Source organism: Parasteatoda tepidariorum, chromosome 4 (assembly GCF_982258835.1).
Source record: "Parasteatoda tepidariorum strain Cologne lab strain chromosome 4, Ptep-v5.0, whole genome shotgun sequence".
NCBI lineage: Eukaryota > Metazoa > Arthropoda > Arachnida > Araneae > Theridiidae > Parasteatoda > Parasteatoda tepidariorum.
This window is the reverse complement of record NC_141758.1, coordinates 78801518-78821682: the sequence shown is the minus strand read 5'-3', so window position 1 is coordinate 78821682 and position 20165 is coordinate 78801518. Positions and strand designations below refer to the sequence as shown.

At 27.3% G+C, this 20165-nt stretch overlaps 2 protein-coding genes across 3 annotated transcripts; one reads left to right on the top strand and one right to left on the bottom strand.

The window, feature by feature from the left end:
* Positions 1-3080: 3080 nt before the first annotated feature.
* LOC107446593 (uncharacterized) lies at positions 3081-6483 on the bottom strand. 2 transcript variants are annotated; one of them, XM_016061277.4, is made up of 2 exons: positions 6320-6483; positions 3081-5237 (listed from the first exon to the last, which is right to left on the bottom strand). In XM_016061277.4, exon 2 carries the CDS (start codon positions 5233-5235, stop codon positions 3343-3345), a length of 1893 nt encoding a protein of 630 aa, XP_015916763.2. In that variant the 5' UTR covers positions 5236-5237; positions 6320-6483; the 3' UTR covers positions 3081-3342. The 2 variants fall into 2 exon arrangements, with proteins under 2 accessions (XP_015916763.2, XP_042909919.2); XM_043053985.3 differs by lacking the exon at positions 6320-6483 and adding an exon at positions 5929-6119.
* Positions 6484-6508: 25 nt separating this feature from the next.
* Positions 6509-16366, top strand: stas (Transmembrane protein stas). Its single transcript, XM_016061278.4, has 7 exons — positions 6509-6868; positions 9122-9245; positions 9956-10084; positions 10868-10961; positions 13123-13227; positions 14469-14607; positions 15554-16366. The coding sequence occupies exons 1-7, from the start codon at positions 6817-6819 to the stop codon at positions 15721-15723; spliced, it is 813 nt and encodes a 270-aa protein (XP_015916764.1). The 5' UTR covers positions 6509-6816; the 3' UTR covers positions 15724-16366.
* Positions 16367-20165: the final 3799 nt, after the last annotated feature.

Sequence of the window (20165 nt, the reverse complement as noted above, 5' to 3'; positions counted from 1 at the left end):
AAAAAATTTTTTTTAGTTGGGTTTAACAATAAAAAAACTTTTTTGTAGCGATTCAGAAAACCGGAAAAATCAGTTATCCGGAATAGTGATGGTCCCGATCGTTCCAGATAATCGGTTCCCTACTGTATTTTTACAACATTTATGATGCAATTTTGTTACATTTAAATGAAAATTGCTGTTTTTCTTCTGCTAAATACCACAAGGAATAACGCATAGCTTTCCCTATTTGCAATTTAGTTTTTAGTAAAATCAAACAAATCTATATTAATAAGTCAGTAATACTATAGGACAATAGGGATCAAATTTGTGATAAACTTTAAAAAGACTATCTAATATTTTATTTTAAGAGCTCTTAATTAAAAAACGGCTAATCTAAAACAGATTGTGCAATCTCAAGTTAAGCTGTTTGTTTTCAATAATCCAATCCAAAACAGTATAAGAAATTTTTGGTGTATTTTACTACTCTACAGCAAAAGAAAAAAAATAGCATTTAAGGAAAAAACTTAATTTTACATTTAAACTATCAAATTAGAATGACATTCAGCAATACATTAATTTCAGAGTGTGTAAGCAAAACCCTAAAATATGATTAATCAAAATAAAATAACAATCAACTTAAGTTAGATGTAACTCTAGAATGTTTATTTCAGTATTGCTTACTCTTCTTAACTGCTTACTTATAAAAAATTTAAAAAAAAAACATACAATAACTAGCACACATCTTTCTTCCATTTAATTAAGTTTGTAAAAATAAGTATTAATAATGCATAATTAAGTACCATCACTGTTCATCTACAGCAGAGGTCGCCGAAGTGGTCTATATAGAACCCCAGGGGTCTATTTAACAAAAGTGGGGGTCGATCCGAATTGGAAGGGTCGATTGGGGGTCAAAGAAAAAACAGTTCTTAATACGTAAATCACACATATCTAATTGAGTATGTAAAATTTGTGAATATTTTTTATATTTGAATTAATATCAGTTTCTTTATAGAACATAAATTAATAAACGCATCATCAAAAACATGGACATCAATCTGCAAGATGAGTTTGCTGAATTATTATCGGATCTTGAAGCAAAGACGCTTTTTAAAAATTTAACAATAAGTAAATTTTGAGCAAATATAAATATAATGCAAAAATATGCAGAACTTTATGAAATAGCTCAGCCTTTTTATGCTAGCTTTTCCTAGTTCCTATATGGTTGAAGCCGGTTTCAGACACGTAACTTCAATCTTAACTAAGTACAGAAATAAATTAAACGTGGAGTTACAAGGGGATTTAAAATTAAAATTGACCAATTTTGAACCCAATATAGCGAACCTTGCAAAAAAAAACACCAGGCACACTCATCTCATTGGTTAAGAAGCAATAAATCTGTAGTTACTTTACTTATTATCTCTACTTATTTATAATAACTTATTATTTAATAAATATTAAGGTATTTAAATTTCAACATTAATATATTTTTCATAGAACTATTGTTACACAATGTACTATTACTTTAATAAATGCTTAAATCATAAAATAAATGTACAAACAAAGTATCTAATAGAGTTTTATCTTAATTAACAGAAAATTACTTTTATGGGGGTCAATGGAGATTTCGAAAAATTATATAGAGGTCGATGATCAAAAAAGTTTGGCGACCCATGATCTACAGTCAAGTTTTTTAAATCTTCATCATGTTCAATAACAGTGACATTGAAATGTTGTGGATACTTTCAAATCTATATCTGTTCTAAATCCAAGAAATGCCACTGCCTGATTCTGCAATTAAGCGTAGTGGCTTGCCTGGGAGTGGCTATGAGCTTAACCCTTAAAATTTTCCCTATTCTGTAATATTTCTTTAAGTTTCTCACCTGTAACCGCCTTATTTTAGTCAAAAATTATGTGCAGGCACTAATGAAGAAATCTTTCCACATTTATAGAAAGACATTGAAATGCCAACTTAATGGATTTTTACTTTTAAAAAAAACATAAATCCACACTTATAGTTTCTACATCGTATCTATTTTAACAAATGGTCTAACTTTTAATGTACTGTTTAATAGTCTGGATATATCTAATAGTCTGGACATATAACAGCATATTAAAGGTTAGGTCATTGAACCATTAAGATTGCATCTTTGTATGTGGAAATCCAATATTTAGATCAAAGGTTATTGAAGTGTTTTGTTTAATTTGTGCATTGTACATAATTAAAGTGTAAAAAACGACCATACCTATTGAACTAGTGGGGAAAAAAGAGTTGTTTGAAGTTAAATAGTAAAAAAAAAAGAAAATTAAAAAAAACATAGAATAAGAAAAAAATTTATTTCTTGAACAAAAAGAGAAAATCTTAAATCAAAAAAATTTAACTATAAAATTTTTATTCCATACAACCTAGAATTAATTCTAATAATATTATAATGCATTTTCATAAGTGAAATAGAACAATCAATAATGAAAAAGTAACACATTACCTTATGACATTATTTGCACCGTCATTGACTCAATACCAAAATTTTTTGACGGTAAATTATTTACAATATACAAGTGATAAAACCTAAAAAGGATGAATTTTCCTCATTTCACTATTTGTGATTAAAGGTTGAAATTGCAAATTTTCGTCATGCAGACATATACTTCGTAAAAATAAACAAAATTTCAGTCATACCTAAATTGAGTACCATTAGAGCTGGTAATAATAAGATACAAATTTTTTTATTTTATTTAAAAAACTGAAGAAAAAAAGAAGTTTTTATAGAATGCCTGAACTTTGCTGCTTTCTTTTGGTGAAAAGTAAAACTTTAATGACAAAGAACACATACTTTCATATCATGTTATAAGTACTGTTAGAAAATATTTTAATTTCTTTCATTAAACTTGTTTTTGAAAAGCTGGCACTAATATTTCATAAACAAAAAATCTAATTAGTTAATTAAATAATGTCTTTCTTTAGACAAAAAAAAACATAGAGCAGTTTCAAAACGAATGAAGATACATTTCTTTAAAATACAATGAGAATAAAACACATTTATTTTTAAAAGAATAAAAATCACTATACGGGTTAAAAGAGACATTCCAAAATGATGGTAAAATTTTTCTTATTTAGAATAAACAGCTAGAAGAAAGCCTATTTTATTGGGTAGAGTTTTGCTTGATTTTCACATCAATAAGTATTTTCTATTCTTACAAAATTAAGTACTTTTCAATGTGCGTTAATATGAAAAATTTCTAGTTTAAAAACTTATTCTTAACATTTAATGAATAACATTAAAATCAGAAGCAATAGTATATTTATATTCAGAATATTAGCAAAAAATGAAATATTGAGCTAATGAATAGATGTGTGCCACAAATTCAATAATGCCCCTTACTGATTATATGAGAATTGAAATCGTATTTATCACTACATATCTTTCCACACAAGTTACACTTCCATGGACTATTATCAGAATGAAGACTTCTATGCAATAAATACAAAGTTTGATCTGGAAATATTATCCCGCAAAATGTGCAAGTAAGAGTACAACTTTCAATATCACGAATGACAATATTTTTACGACCGAAGTAATTTGAGATGCTACTGGGGGCAGTCGTAAACGTGGATCCCTCAGTATTGAAAGTTGTTGCTAGATTACTTCTAGAAGCATCTATTCTGTCACCAGGAACTATTGCATTATTTGTGGATGTAGCCCTACTGTAAAATATTTTACGCTCTTCACCATCTGATTGCTCGTTATGAGCACTTCTTTCAATGTCACTATCAGAAAACCTAGCTCTTCTTTCAGGATGACTATGAGCTACACAAGTATGCCTGGAGAATTCTCGGCAACGTTGGCTGCTACCTTCATCGTAAGGCCGGTACCTAAAACATGTATGGGGGGTCCTCCCAACTTGTTGCGAATCAACACATAGTCTGTTTGAGGGAGAGTTATGACTCTCAGAGCCTGTATCATCAGATGATGAATGTTTATGAACCTTTCTTCTACACAGTGTTTCGTGAGAGTTACAAGTAGTTTCAACAACTTCATTGGTAGATAAGTCCATTGTGCTAGTAGGTTGAACGCTGCTGTTCTGGCTATCATCAACTGTAAGCTCTGGTGGTTCTGGTTTAATACACATTCTCTGGCGTATGCGCATTTCCATACGCTGGCAAGCACCATCTTGGCATGTTGGTGGACTAATAACAGTTGAACCAGCTAAAGATGTGACGCAAGTATGTCGATTGTCATCTTCTTTAGCCGGTTCATTGACAGCAGCTGTTAAGTTTTGAATATTTGGAACTGGAGAAGTAGCTCGTCTAATAACTTTAGTGCGACAACTTAAATCTGAAGGTCCGGGCATTGCTATATTATTCTCATTTCCAGATAGAGAATAAATTGGAAAATGAGAGTTCATAAATGAAAAATTTTGAGACACAGTAGCTAAATCTATGGCACCATTTTCATGATGACTGTTTAAAATATGAGAATTGCCACATAAATCTCTCATTCTATCAATATCAATACCTGGCACATCCATATTTTGTTTCAAATGAAAAGTAGCATAATGAACTTTAATTGCATTAGGAGATGATGCCTTAAAGTTGCACAAGTGGCATGTCTTGCCAACAACAATACCGGCATGTTCTGTTGAAAGGTGTGTTTTTAAATGTCCACGGAAATTAAAAGTTTCTCCGCAAAACGTGCAATGATAAGGTCTTGGCTTAGTATGCTTAGCCAAATGTTCTACAAATTGTTCCTTACGTAAAAAGCGCTTTGAGCAATATTGACACTCAAATGTACGAATACCCTGGTGAACATAAAGGTGATGTCTACGCATATTTGCGTACGTTCTAAAAGTCATGCCACAAGCGTCACATGAGACCGCTCCAATATCAACATGACTATCTTCATGTTTAAGATAAAGTTCAGCATCAACAGTTGTAAAATTACAACCAGGATATTTGCACAAAAATGCAGATTCACTATTTTCCAGAATTATTGGTCCGTTAATTTGAGTATGATGAATCAAGCCTACTGAATCTTGCACATCAACAGCTTCTCTAACAGGTTGTCCTTCATTAGCTTCAATGTTCATATTATCTGGTTTTTTGCCTTCAATTTGTGATTCAATCGTTGAACTATTGGTATTTTCAGTTATCTGCCTTTCAGGAGAAGAACACTGTATTCTCTCATTGCCATCACTATCAATTTGATCCAAAGGACTATCATTCATAGTAGATGGTTCATTAAGTAACGATTTCTCCATACCTGAAAAAATTTGGTATAACTTTAGGACAAAGAAGACATATAATAAAATAAAAATATTGACCAGCATCACTCATTGAAGCCCCCTTTTAAAATTGTGGTTATAACATTTTTCATGTACTATTGGATGAAACGAGATACTTAACTACCAGGTTCTGTTGACAATTTTTTTAAAACTGATTGAGGTGTTTTTTTTAAATTAAAGTTAAGCATTTTGTTAACTTTAATGTAATTAAAATTTCTGTCGGATAATTTAAATTGGTTACAATTTTTTATAGGACACTTCGACTACTGCAGTATTTTAACATACATTAACATAATATTAGTTTGTCATATTAGATATTTAGTAAATTTAGTCTAAATTTGAAGTTAGAAATTTGAATAAGTTTATTACAATGTTAAGACAATGTGAGCTCTCTTCTGGATATATTTAATCCTCTCATTAGAACACAATTTTAATAATAAATTTTAAAAAATTAAGTAATTATTGAACCATTGAATAATAAATTCAGTGATAGGTATTAAAAAAATGAAAAATTATGAGCTCTTTATGAAAGAAAATTCCTATGTACACAATTTTATAACATTAGTTTACTATGCATCAATATCATGCTCACTAACATGGTTTAATAAACTACATTTTTTTAAGTTTTGTGGTCTTTGACGTGGGTAACTTGATATAAGAAAAATGTACCTTGATTACGTATTTTAAACTACAGTACACTTAATAAGTATCATAATTTAAATATTATCATTCAGTATCTATAAAAAAAGCTCATTCAAGTACAATAAATCAATTAATTAAATGTTAATGTGTAATATCTTTTGACATCCATCTCTTCACTCGTAGCATCAAAACGTAAACATATTACGTCATATGACAACACTATTAATAAGTTGTAACAGAATTTATGTCAACAATAATTCAGTCAAAAAGAATTTTGGAAAAAGTTTAATAAATAATGCTATTAGTACATTTTTCAGATCGATTGAATGATAAAACTTTTTTTTAAAAAATGCATTCATAAGATAATATTGAATTGTAATTAATCTTAAGCAAAGAACAAAAAGACATTTATACTAACCCGCTTTTGTTTGTAAACAAAAAGACCCAATTATATCCTACAACAATTTTACATTGTAATTAAGAGAATAATCTTCAATAATAATAAAAGTAATTAGTTATCAAATAAGAACGAAGCCATTTTCAGAAAAAGACAACTCCCCCAGGGGGCGCTATTATTCTAACAAATTAATGAAAAATGGCAATCGATAAATGGGTAATGAGCAGAAACTTGTTTTTACGCATTCCTATTGAAATATTTAAAAAAAAAAATAGCGAAAATTTTGAATATTAATTTATATAAATTTAATCATTTTAATTAGAATTTTCATTTAAAATTATCCGAAACAAATAAAATTTGAACATTCAATTCTATCAAATCTATTTTTCAAATGAAGTAGATTAACCTCTCAACACTTTCATGGTCAGCACATTTGCAGACGAAGAAAAAAAAAGTCTTGTGTTTCAGATTGTTTATTTCCAATTTCTGCTTGTGCTTTTAATACAAATAAATGCAATATGACTCAATTGAACTCTAACTCTGTAAACTTTTACAAAAAAACTGATAATGGTACTGTAATCTTTGCTGAGTATTTCATTTTATTTTGTTAATGAAATCTTGCAATCTCTTCGTTTTAAAATCTTGCATAATACTCTGTTCAACAAAATTTCCTCTCATGTTGCACTGTTTATTATAATTTTAATCTTGTATTTTCTATTATGTAAGCTTTGTAATTAAGTGGGGTTTTTTTTGTAATTTTCCCCAGTATTTTTTTTTCTTTTCTTTATTTTATTTTAAAAACAATTTGTGAACGTTCACTTCGTTAAGCGTTAAAAAAATAGTAAAAGAATAAAAGAGTTTACAAATGTTTACATATTTGGTGACTTTCCACTTGCGACCGGCTTACTGAAAAGTTTATTTATTTATTTTTTTTCACTTTTCTGGTAAATGTAGAATTATAAACCTCTAAATAATAATAGTAAAAACTTGATGATATTTATCTTTGGTAACTGTTTATTGAATTATTTCTACTCAAACTAATTTTAATGTACTGCTATGTTAAATACTACGGCTTCACTGAATTCCTGTTATATTTTGAGAGGAGATATAAAAATATGACCATTTCACTTTTATTCGATTATATAAAGTCCTTTTTATGAAATAAACAAATTATGAAGACCAATATAATATTCTGGGAGAAAGACAAGAATATTTAGTCCAAAAATACTCCAAAGGGAAACAGTTTGCTTTGGGGAAAGTAACTATGCAGTAAGATTTCCATATCATGATCTGCTGTAGAACAATTGGCAACTTCTAGGCAGTGGCTTCTACAAAAGTTAAAAGAATTCACAGAAGTAAACCAACTCAAAGGGTATAACTTGTAACCACCCTTGGGCAAGCATCTACATATTTGTTTTAAAAAAATTGAAAGTTTAAAATCCATTTGACGACTGTAGTTAGATTAAGAGATGGCGATAAGGAAATTCACAATAAGAAATCAGAAAATAATCTTTTTTTTAAAAAAAATAGTTAATGTATGATAGGTACTTTTTCTCTATTACAATATATTATAGTATATTACTCTTATTATAATATATTCTATTATATTTTCTTATTTTACTACAACTATTTTTTTAAAAAAATTTATAAAATAAAAAAAAATAATCAGAGGTCTGCATTTTGTAGAGACTCTTTGCTTGCACCTGGCTAATCAAAAAATAACTGATTATGTTCTTTAACCACAAACCATTGGTATAACATTTTTCTTTAGTTCATAAGTTATTTATTTAGACCCTACTCCTTTCCAGTTGATTTACAGTCAAGGCCGGATTAACCTATAGGCACGTGCCTAGGGCCTACGAAATTCAGGGGCCTACGAAAAACTTGGGAGAAAAAAATTTGTTGACAAAAATAATTTAGCTTTAAAAACAACAAGTGTATTTTGCACAAAATTATGAAGATACATAAAAAAAAAATATTTTTTGGTAATAAATTATTTTGCAGAATCTTATGATCTAATGTATTACTTTTTCGCGATTTTTGGATTCAACGAAATCTTGTATTAGCTGTCGAATTCCAAAACTACGCAAAATGTCGTATTCAATAGACATAAGTACGAGCGATGCCAAACGATCATTGTTGAACGCAAATAATTTTTTATCCATTTTAATCTGGAGAAACATCTTTCTCCTTCTGCATTTGATCCAAGAATCGACAAATATATTCTTAATGCAATGTGAACAGTAGGAAAAGTATTCACAAGTTTATCTTTAACATTGTTATGGATCGAACTAATCATAATGGTATTATCGATATCAACTGCAATATCGGCAGTATGTCGGCATTGCTGATAAAGTTCGATAAACAAATTTGTAAATTAAACTCCATATTAATAAAAATGTAAAAAAAAAAAAAAAATTATGCGAGAAAATTTGAGCATATATTTTGAAAAGAGGGGAGGAGTGGGAGAAGGAGGGGAGGGCCCAAAAACGGCTATGCCTAGGGCCCACGAAAGGTATAATCCGGCTCTGTGCCTAGGGCCTACGAAAGGTATAATCCGGCTCTGTTTACAGTGTATCTCCATTGCTCTGATTCCTTTACTAAGGTATTTAATAATTCTGGGCTATGTTTACTCTTATACAATTAAGAAATATAGCATAGAGAACTTTGTGTGGGTATAAACATTGATAAAATATATTAAGCATTGCAATAATTTAGATATTTTGCTTTATTTACGTCTAAATGAGGGTTTAAAATGTATGAGTGTATTTACAAATTTATGATTATTTGATGATTTATATTTCTTGTTTTCTTTTAATTTAGATGTTAGCAAAGAGAATATACCAGTTCAGAGTACACGAACTGCAATTTTAATTTTAGTTGGGATATTTTTGCTATCAGTATCAGCATTAGTTTATTTGTATAAATCATTTCCTGAATTAGAGGAGTAAGTTTACAATTTTGATCTTTTCAAATTTGAATGATTACCTTGTGCATCAATTTATTATTCTAATAACAAATGTTAATAAAAAAATAAAAAATAAAATTTGCGCTCTTTAACGTTGTTTGCCTTAATTTGTTTTTTTAACAAATGTTAATGTTTAAAAAACTTATCTATATATTTTTTTAATAAATAAATTATAAAATTTATTTACAGTTCAATTTTTAAAATGCTCCAAAAATTGCATCCAAGAAAATTTAATGTTTTGAATATCTATGTAAAGGTATAAAAATATCTAAAAATTATAAATTTAAGTAACTTTAAATTATCTTATATATCTTTTAATATAAGTTTGAGTATAAAAATCTATTTTAATTTAATAGATTTTTTGTTTTCTTCATTATTTTAATATAGTAAATTTGTTAAAAGAATTTTAATCATATTTAAATCTTAAGTAACATTCTACAAAATAAATGCTCTATGTTTAGAATTTAAATACTATTAAGATGTTAATTATTTTTAATATTGGCGAATAAGATCTTAATTTTTGATTGATCTGTTAGTGGCTTAAAGGCTGAGTATCATTTATGTCAAGCTTTATAATGTATTAAATTTTAACTAGAGAACATATATAATAAGTTTCCTCTTGTGCTAAATATGTAATTATTTTCTTTAATGCTTTTTTGTTTTGTATTATATTTTATCTTTATTTTTAGAGAGGAAGCACAATATGTTAAATTACCCATGGATATTGAAGATGCAAAAAATTTAGGGAAAGTGCTTGCTCGATATAAAGAACGTTACTACTTCACTGTTTTATTTGCATTTTTCTTAACTTATATTTTGTATCCTTTTATGAATTTACTGTTTCTCTTTTAAAATAAAATGTAATGAAAATAACAACAAAAAAAAACTAAAGTGTTGATTCAGTGGTAGCTTGAAATATTGGTCCCAAATCTTCCTTTTTTTTTCTCTTCGGTTTATTACTGTTTAGCTTTTATTTTTCAATTTATCTTTTAAAAAAAACTAAGATTTTGGAAACTATAAATTTTATTTTTCTCCTTATTTTTAGTTTGTATTATCATCTAATGGATTTCTTATATTCTTTAAAATATTTAGGCATACCTCCCCATTTAATTGTGCAAATCTAAAGCTTTCTATAAACACTTAGATCCATTTAAGACTGACTTCACTTAGATCCATTTAAGACTGACTTCACGCAAAAAATATATATGTATATTTTTTTTTTTTTAAATTTGATTTTAAAACAATCAAAAAAAATTTTTTTACAGCTTTATCCTTTGTCAATTAGATATTAAGTGCTTTTATGTATTGCGATTTAAATTTTCAACTAATTAGCATCGTGCATACTTTTTAACTATGTATTATCATGTTTTCCAGTCACAATAAGCAAATCCTGTTTAGTTCAATCCTCCAACCGTTGAAACCTTAAAAAAAAAAAATTATGAAATTTCTCTGATTATGCGATATTTTCCCACTGAATAACATGGGTATAGCAATATTTTAATGCAAGAATGCTCGCAGCTGAAAATTTGGGACTATCACTCATAGGTTTTAATGTATGTAAATGATATGTGTATATTTTTAATCCTTAATTACATTTGTAGCTTACAATCTTTTGCTATTCCTGGATCCATATTTTTAAGCATATTATCTGGTTTTCTGTATCCTTATCCATTAGCAATTCTATTAGTTTGTTCAGTAAGTGAGATTTATTATAATCAGTATTATGTTGTATCTTAATTAGCCTAAGTTGCTATGGTTATAATTTTATTTTAATTAAAAAATATATATGACAAAATGGATACTCAAACTTGGATCACATTTTTCCAAAAACTATGTTTTTCAATTGCTCCCAGTCGAGATTTCAGAAACAATTCTACCCATTTCCAATTTTTTTTTTTCAATCCTTCTCTGCATTTTAGTAAACTCAACCAACTTGTATTTTATAAGCTCATTAAATAATATAGAAGTTGTATGACTAATTTCCTAAATTTTATTGGACAAGGTTGAAAAATGAACCGCAATGGCTCAGTGGTTAAGGTACTGAACTGTCATTGAGCAAAACGGTTCAATCCGCAGTAGCGGCTTTAGGTCCACCCTGTTTCAGATCAATGCTTACCAGCTTCGCTGGAAAGTAATAGCGGACTGTGCGCAGTGCTGACCATATTACCACAATTAAGCCGTTGGTAACAAAATAGTGGAACCTTAAACTCCACGAGTCTCCTGGCCCACAATGAGCTATTGCAGGAATGCTTCACTTTACTTTAAGGTATAAAAATATGGCTACCTGGAAAACTTAAAGTTTTAAGATTTATATGAGCTGCATATGACACAACTCTTTATTGGCCAAAATAATTTCTCCTACACTTTGAACTTCATAAAATCCTTTTGAACACTACCAAAATGGAAAATTTTGAGTATAAAAAGATTCTTGTGATTATGAATTTTTTTTAACTCATTTATATCCATATCATTGTATATTTATGAAATACAATTTTAATCCATTCACTAATTCAGATTAAAGTTTTCCCTTTATTTTTTGAATAATGAAATTTAATTTTTTATGAAATACATGTATCTGATTTATTAATTTAATATCAGCTATTCACAAATAACAAATATTTTATTAATAATATACACCCTATTTCAGTGGCCATAAACAAATCTTGTTCTAATAAAAACATATATAATTGCTCATTATTATTTGCTATTTGATATATTTTACGCAACTTTAAGGAAAATAGACTACTACTTATTTTTAATAAGGTTTGGTTTAGAAGTAACAAAAATATTGGATTTTATTGTCTAGACTTTTTGCTATGACTGCTAATTACAGCGACCTTCCTTCCATGAAGTCCCGTTTTTTATTACACAAATACAATGTTATTTTAATGTCCATATAACAATTCAAATTAAGTTATTTGATTGTGAAGTTTCATATAAATTATTTAAACTATTATTTCCTTTGATATTATCACATAATGAGTGCAAAGCACCTTTTATTTTTTGCTTAATTAGAATGGATGTTTTTTTTATTTATCTTTATCAGCAACTTTGAAAGAAATACTTAATTCTTTCCTCTGTGATACCTTAGCACTATCTATAAGCACCTTGTAGCTGTAGACTTTTTTAAGAGAAACATCTGTTTACTTTTATCCTTTCATTGTAAGGCACCCAGTAAGGGTGATAGGTTTGCTCTTTGCCTTCAGAGGCTTAAGTGAGAGGTTTAATTGCCCGATGCCTGACTGTCTGATCAATCTACACTCTCTAATCCTGTTTTGGAATCCACTTTATTGCTATGTCCCTAGCGTTACAGAGCTGAAAAAGTTCTTGCATAATGTAAAGACCTGCGAATTACTCTAGACATTTGCCCTTTGATTTAAATTGTATTTGTGTAGTGCACAAGTGTGCTAGTTTTGTCTTTGGACCACCACTAAATATTAATTCCAGACAGTCACTAATAGCCCATTTGTGTATCTTGTGCACAGTTAATCTAGTTCATCTTCAATATTTTTTTATGATATTATAAAGAAACAATCACATTTTTGTTGATTCGAAAGCAAAATAAATTTAATTTTAAAAAATCCTTCTATTTAATCCTTTTCAATGTTGCATCTCAAAATTTTATTGTTTTAATGGAATTTCAAATTTGAGTTTAGCTCATGAAACTTATTTTTTAATATTATTGAATTTTGCAATTATTGGATGCAGTGGTAATAAACATAAAATTTAAATTTTATTAATTACTAAATTAAAATTATGTTTTACAAATTTTATTTGACATGTGATTTAAGTTTTTTCCTTTTTTTATGTACTTTTTATTCTCTTTGTATGAGTAAGAAGTTTATAATTCTTGTAGTGTTCTGCTCTTGGAGCATCTTTCTGTTACCTTCTTTCTTCACAACTGGGGAGAAAAATAGTTAAAAGATTTTTTCCTGAACGAGCTGCACAATGGTCAAGACAAGTAAGTAGATCAGTTATTGTAATGAATTTATTAAATCTTAATTTGTCAAAATTTCTATACAAAACTTAATACTATTTACAGGTAGCTGAAATTTACTGAGCTGGTATACTAGCTGAATTTTTTTTGTTTTTCAATTAATCTCAGAATATGTCATATTTAGTCACCTCAATGGAATCTACCTATCCATTCCATAATTTAAACAGGTGTCAGGAGAATTAATTAGTATAATGAACAAGAGGTTTCAGAATAATTGGAACCGAGTCTACAAATTTTTGATGACATACTTCCCTCACACATAGTTTAGAATGTAGGATACAAGAAGTAGAGAAATGTTAAGTTAAATATGCGTAATAATTTTTTTTTGTATTATATATTTTTTTGTAAGGAAATAAATAATATAGTAAATAAATTTTTATTTTCATTAGCATTGATTTATTTTTATAGAAGTTTAATTGTCATATATAGTTTTCGCACAAACATTAACAATTTTACTTTTATTTGTTTATTTATCATTAAAACAATTTTGTTTCCTTATGTTGGACTATTTATTGTATGCCATTTCAAAAGAAATCACTGGAAAAACATGTCATTTTAAGATTGATTAATGCCTTATAGTAATCAAATATCCTGCTCATTTGAATACAATTGGCTGTAAGCAATGCCACTCCTTTAATCAGGACTGATCATATTTGCCTGATACCCAAAGCCCTGCAGATTATCACAGCATTTGCAATCTGGGAATTCTTTCTTTCTTTTTAAGGATTAAAAGTAGCTGGCAACAGAAACAGAATTATAATTTCTAATTCTTTCTCTTTCTGTTTCTAAATAATATCTGTCAGCCAAACTTCAAATTTATAAGCCAAAAATATTTATGATTTTCAATATTTTGAGTAAATTATCTTAATTAGAATTATAAAAAATAAACAAAAAAGACGAAAAAATTAGGGGAAAAAATTCTTAATAATTTTCCTAAACTTTTGGGTGGTAATAGGTTGTGGAGAGATTCATTACCTTTTTTGAAAGTATTATTGTATATAATTTCAACTAAGCATAAATTTTTAACAGCAAAAATATTTTTGTGTATAAATTTTATCTACTGTATGATGCAAATTCTCTTATATAAATATAAGATTAGACCTAAATTTTACAATAACAGTCTTTGTCTGCTTGAGTTATGGTAGCAGACAAATTTAAATTGATGATTTTAATAAGCTTTAAAAAAAATGCATTTTATTTTGCAGGTCAACAAGCATCATTCTAATTTATTGAATTACATAATATTTCTACGTATCACACCATTTTTACCTAATTGGTTCATAAATATTACCTCTCCAGTTATTGGTGTTCCTGCTAAACCTTTCATACTGGGCACATTTATTGGTAAGCGCTTCCATACTTTTTTATTTCATTTCTGTACTTTATTTTTTTCTCGTTACTTCTTAATACTTTTTCTATGCTTATTATTACGTCAAAACCCTGATCATCTAAAGTATCTTAAACTGAAATGTTCATAGGATAATTGAATTTTTGGATTATAAAAGTTCATCAGTGTTCATTAACCTTTTGATGTATGTAGGACACTGGTGGCCCTTTTATATATATATTTTTTTCTAGCACTCTAGTTATAAGCAAGAATATATTTTGGCATTTTGTAATAATTAAACACAGTCTAATGCTTATACTAAAAATATTTATTAGATTATCGGAATCATGTTTTTACTAAAATATAAAAATAGTAATTTGATAATAATTTTTTTTCATCGATATTCAAAAATTTATCAATAATTGATTTTGTAAATTATAGAAATTTCAATAAAGCATAACTGTTTCTGTTAGATCTGAATGAGTGCAAACTTTGAGCTATTATTTTTTGGAAGTGAACTGTGTTTGGAAGATTTTTATCTTCTTTTTTCTAATTTACAGTTGAAATAACTTTTGAATGTTAGGCAGGCTTTTGTTTTTGGCTAAATATAGCAAATCCGATGCACATAATTTTATTTTTATTATATTTTAATTAATGAATTGGAGGCATGTTTTTGGTTGCTAATGTGTGTGTTAAAATCTATATCTTTAATTATAATTGAAAAGCTTCAAAACTCAGTTAACGGTTAGAATTTTTGGTGAACTGATATTTTAAGGGATTACTTTAAAGAGATGTAATTTTTAAACCAGCCAGTATTTTTTTATTTTTTTAAAATATTATTTTATTTTGGATCTGCTCAAAAGCATGTAACATTTTATAGACATATTATTCTTTTAAGCATTTGTATTCAAAGAAAACTAAATGTCAATCTTTTCTTTTTGTAAAAATTTATTATATTTCCAGGTGTTGCACCACCCTCTTTTGTGATGATTCAAGCTGGTACAACACTTCATCAATTGACTTCGTCCAAAGACGCTATATCGGGGACATCGATTTTTATGCTGACACTGTTGGCATTGCTATCTCTTCTTCCAATTTTGTTCAAGAAAAAACTAAGTGAAAAATTGGACTAAAATTAGAATATCACACAAACATTTCACTTGTGAATAACTTTATCTGAGAAGCAAGCTTTAGTTAATTGTGCATTTCTTTTCACCATTAAAATGCACCAGCAATCTGAGGGATCAATTTTATGACTTAGAAGAAAACATTCACTTGTTTTTAATGGAATTCGTGAAAACTATTTATTATTTTAGTTTTTTTACAGTTTGTTTATTTGTGATTTTCATAACTGTTAGTTGTTATACACATTAAGTCTCATTTAAAATTGTTTTTTGTTATTTTGGCATTTTTAGTTTTTAAAAACATTTATTTTAATTGGAAAAAAAAAATTTGTAACAGCCAACTCAACACTACTGTGATTTTTTAATTACTCTTAATTTAAACAATTTATGTAAGATGGAAAGTAGTTAACAATTGTCTTTGTTTCATATTTAATCTACTAGTATAGATACTTAATCTGACTATTCTTGATTAAGCTGTTATTAATAATTAACAGTAGCATTTGTTTTACATCTAAACAAATCAATTTTCAAATTTATATGATTCACTTAGGTGTTTAGCTATTTAATAGGCAACTCATATAGATTGTCCAATTTTTAAAATCATACATTTAATAAAATGTTTATTTTATAAATAAAAATAAGTACTACTCTTGTTGAGTTCTATTGATTCACTTTACAAATCTTAGTAAATTAAAGATCAAATCTTAGAATTGAAGATCAAATGAAAACTGATTAGCATCACTTTGTCTCTTTGGGTGACAATTACAATTAGATGTTATTCCTTGATTTTGTTATTTGAGCTTCAGTTTTACTGTTTATTATTTAGTTATATCAGCTATCAATTTGAAATGTCCATATAAAGTCTTTCTGTAATAAATTTTTAATAAATTATAATTTTAAAAAATTATTATATTAAAAGCAAGATAAATTAATTCTTACATTTTCACAATGCTAATTTAAAAATCTATTTAACTTGTTAGTTGATTTTAAGTTTTTTTTATGAATTTAAAATAGGAGTATTTAAGAATCTTAGAATCTCTACTAAAATTATAAAATATGAATTATTCTTACAGTACTGTACAGTTTAGAATATTTTATGGCATTAAAAAACCTATATTGTCTTTAACAAATTAATTGACATTTATTAGATTATATTGCATTAAATCTAGTAAACTTTTTGTAGTAATAAGTATTACTTAAATTATTATAAATTCATCTTAAATTTATGCCTACATGTATGGAAATCTTTTTACTACATACAGTAAACTCTTGATTATCCGCTGGTAGATTATCTGCGCTTTACTTTTGTTCTTTTTCTTTTTTTTGTAATGATAAACAATGATAAACAATGATTTTGTAATGATAAACAACGATTAGAATCTAAAATAAATTCATAGAGATGGAACTATTTTAAGAGTTTTGAGAACAACATACTAGCAAACATTCATATTCGTCGCTCAGGTGTTCACAGTTAATCAAATAATGGGTCTGCATATAAACATTGCAGCTTCAAGTGCAATACCTACTAAAAAGAGTATTGAAAGGGTGAAAATAGGGAGGTATTCCTAAAGAGCAAGAAAACATGAGTTATCACTTACAGCTGTTGAACTACAAATGCAGAATGAAGTTCAAATTTCAATTAATAAATTCTGCACCTATCAAAGCAGTTTCTCTTCCTGGATCATATTGTTATTATTTAAAGCAATGATATTGATAGCAAGTAGAGAAATTCAGTTTTTCCTGCCTTGTCTTCATATAATGAATGGGAATGAATTTTACTCAGTCATTTATTTACTGAACATATAACACATTCTTGAAACTCAAATCAGTTATAAAATTGATAACTACCGAATGAGGGTGGTCCCCACACAACACTTGAACCCTTAAATGAAAAAGAATGAAGCATGGCCTTTAATAAATTATGGGACATATGAATGGTTTCAAAATTGTAAGTTAGTTTTATTACTGATAAGAGTTTCTAAAAATCGTGTATGTGCAGTAACTCTTTATAAGAACTAATTCAATGATTGTTTTGTGCACTTTTTTCAACAGTGTATGAACTCCAGAGTTGTGCTGTCTGCTTGTGGCTGTTTTATTTTAAGCTTCCTGCACTCCAACACCAAGAAACAAAAAAAGTTGGCAGACTTTTTCATACAGAAATAAGAAAAAGTAGGATAAGAAAATGTGAAGAAAACTGCTAATAATATTGATATCTATCACTTATATTTTAAAAATTGATGATGCATGTCTTTTTTAAGTGTTTTGCAGATCATCTGTGCTTTGTGGGCTACGCAATTCCACGGATAATCAGGATTTTACTTTAATTAAAAACATTGCAACTAACTAAACTAATTTATTAAACTATCTATTAAACTTTCTGTAGCTTGTAAATGATATATTAAATTTGTTTTACATAAGATCTATAAAACTTTTTGATGCTAAATTTTTGCAATTGCGTTAAATTTAGACTATTCTGAAATTTTTTTTAATAAAAATCAGTTTTTTAAAAAAACTATGTCGATTTTATGTTTCTCTATATCTGTACTAAAAAAACTTCCTGTATTATTTAAAACATCACTGTTAACCTTTATTAATTATGTTAGGTTGGTAATTTATTTTTAAAAGTTGTTTTAAAAATCCAATGTCTAACAAATAATCTTAAGATAATAGCAAATAGTAATTGCTACTTATACATAATATTTCTTAAAGTAATTTCTAGTGTGATTCTCAAATTACAATGTCTAAGAATTTTGAAGTTTTTTTTTCTCTTCTAATGTTTACAAAATTCATTTTTTAATAATTTTTAAAAACTCATTTTGATTGAAAAACAAGTCTTTAATAAGAAAGGAATTTGTATTTTCCAATAGTTCAGTTGGCAAATGCTACATCGATTTGGATTTAGTAATTTTTTATCTCTGTTAATCGAGAAAATTATTTTTAATTTAAGTAATTAAGTATTATTAAATGAAGTACTAATTAAGTATTTTTAATTTTACTATATCTTAAAAATTTTTAAATTTAGTAATTGATAGTTTATGAAGTTCATAAACTATCATATAGTATAGGAGTTTTATATTTTAGCATTTTTACTGATATGTGATATGTTTCAATCAAGAAAAATTTATTTCAAGATTATAACATGCATAAAAACATAATCTTCTAAAATTAGACAAAAACGTTTGAGGCATTTAATTGTTTGAAATAAATGCATTGAATATATAACTGAATTCTTAATTAGTTTGTTCTAATTATTCTAGATTTCATATCATAACGCTACAAGCTTGTACTAAAAGATATGTGTTTATTTCCAAGTACATACTTTGAAAACAAGCACATATCATCAAAGGATTGGTGCTAGGATTCAACTGAGACAGCACAATTGGGATTAATTTTTTTATTAAAATTATATTTAAAACTATACAATTTTTCTTCTGTGAAATCATCGGACTTTCTCCCAAAATGGGACAATGCATTCCTTGAGAAGATGGACTTTGTCCTAGGCAGCCTTTGATCTGCTATTCTAGTCTCTTGTTTGTTTTCATTTGAAAATTGTGTATGTATCATAAAGTGAATGAAAGAAATTCATCTTAAAATGATAAATTGTGAATAGATTTGTAATGTAACATTAATTTATTTATTTTTTATAATTTAGGGACAGAAATTTATTTTTCCTTTGCTTTATGTTAAGAAAATAATTTCCTTTGTAGCTTCTAACTTGGAAAATTTCTCCATCCAAATTTTTTTCAAATTTGCATTAGTCTTGCTCCAAAAATTTTAATTTTGATGGAATATTAAATTTTGTTTTAATTATTATAGATAAATTTTTATCGATGATAAATTATTTATGCTGTATTAAAAAAAAAAAAATTGATCATTCTAGGGTAGAGTGAAAAAGGTATAACATTATTTCTCAGTGCTAAACTGCACCTTAACAAAAATTAATGGTCCTATCTTAAATATATTAAACATGTTTACATTTTGCCCTGTTTTAAAATTACATCACTAAAACAATTTCTACGTATGGAAAAATTACTTAATTTTCAGTAAATAAAATGTTCTTAGTGTTGTCCCTGTGATATAAATTTTTCTTTTATTTGGATCAGAAATCAATGTTTTGTCTTTTATACTATCATATTAAAAACTTCATTTAAAAATTCTTACCTTAAACTTAGCTCAAGAGTTCTTAAGACACATTTTCAAAAGAACATAGAAAGTGCAACTCTAAAAATAAATTTCCTACATTAGTACCAATTTTTTTTCTTATTTTTTTAAATGTTTTTAATAATTTATTGTGCTTTGTGTCTAGTAAAACTTTAATGTCAATGTTAAACAAAATACACTGGTCCAATTTTGAGCTTGATTCAGTTTGTAACAAAAGAAATAATTAAGAAGTACTGTTGAGTCTATTTCGTTTGAAAATTACGTTGTCTTATAGCACTGTTAATAGACCA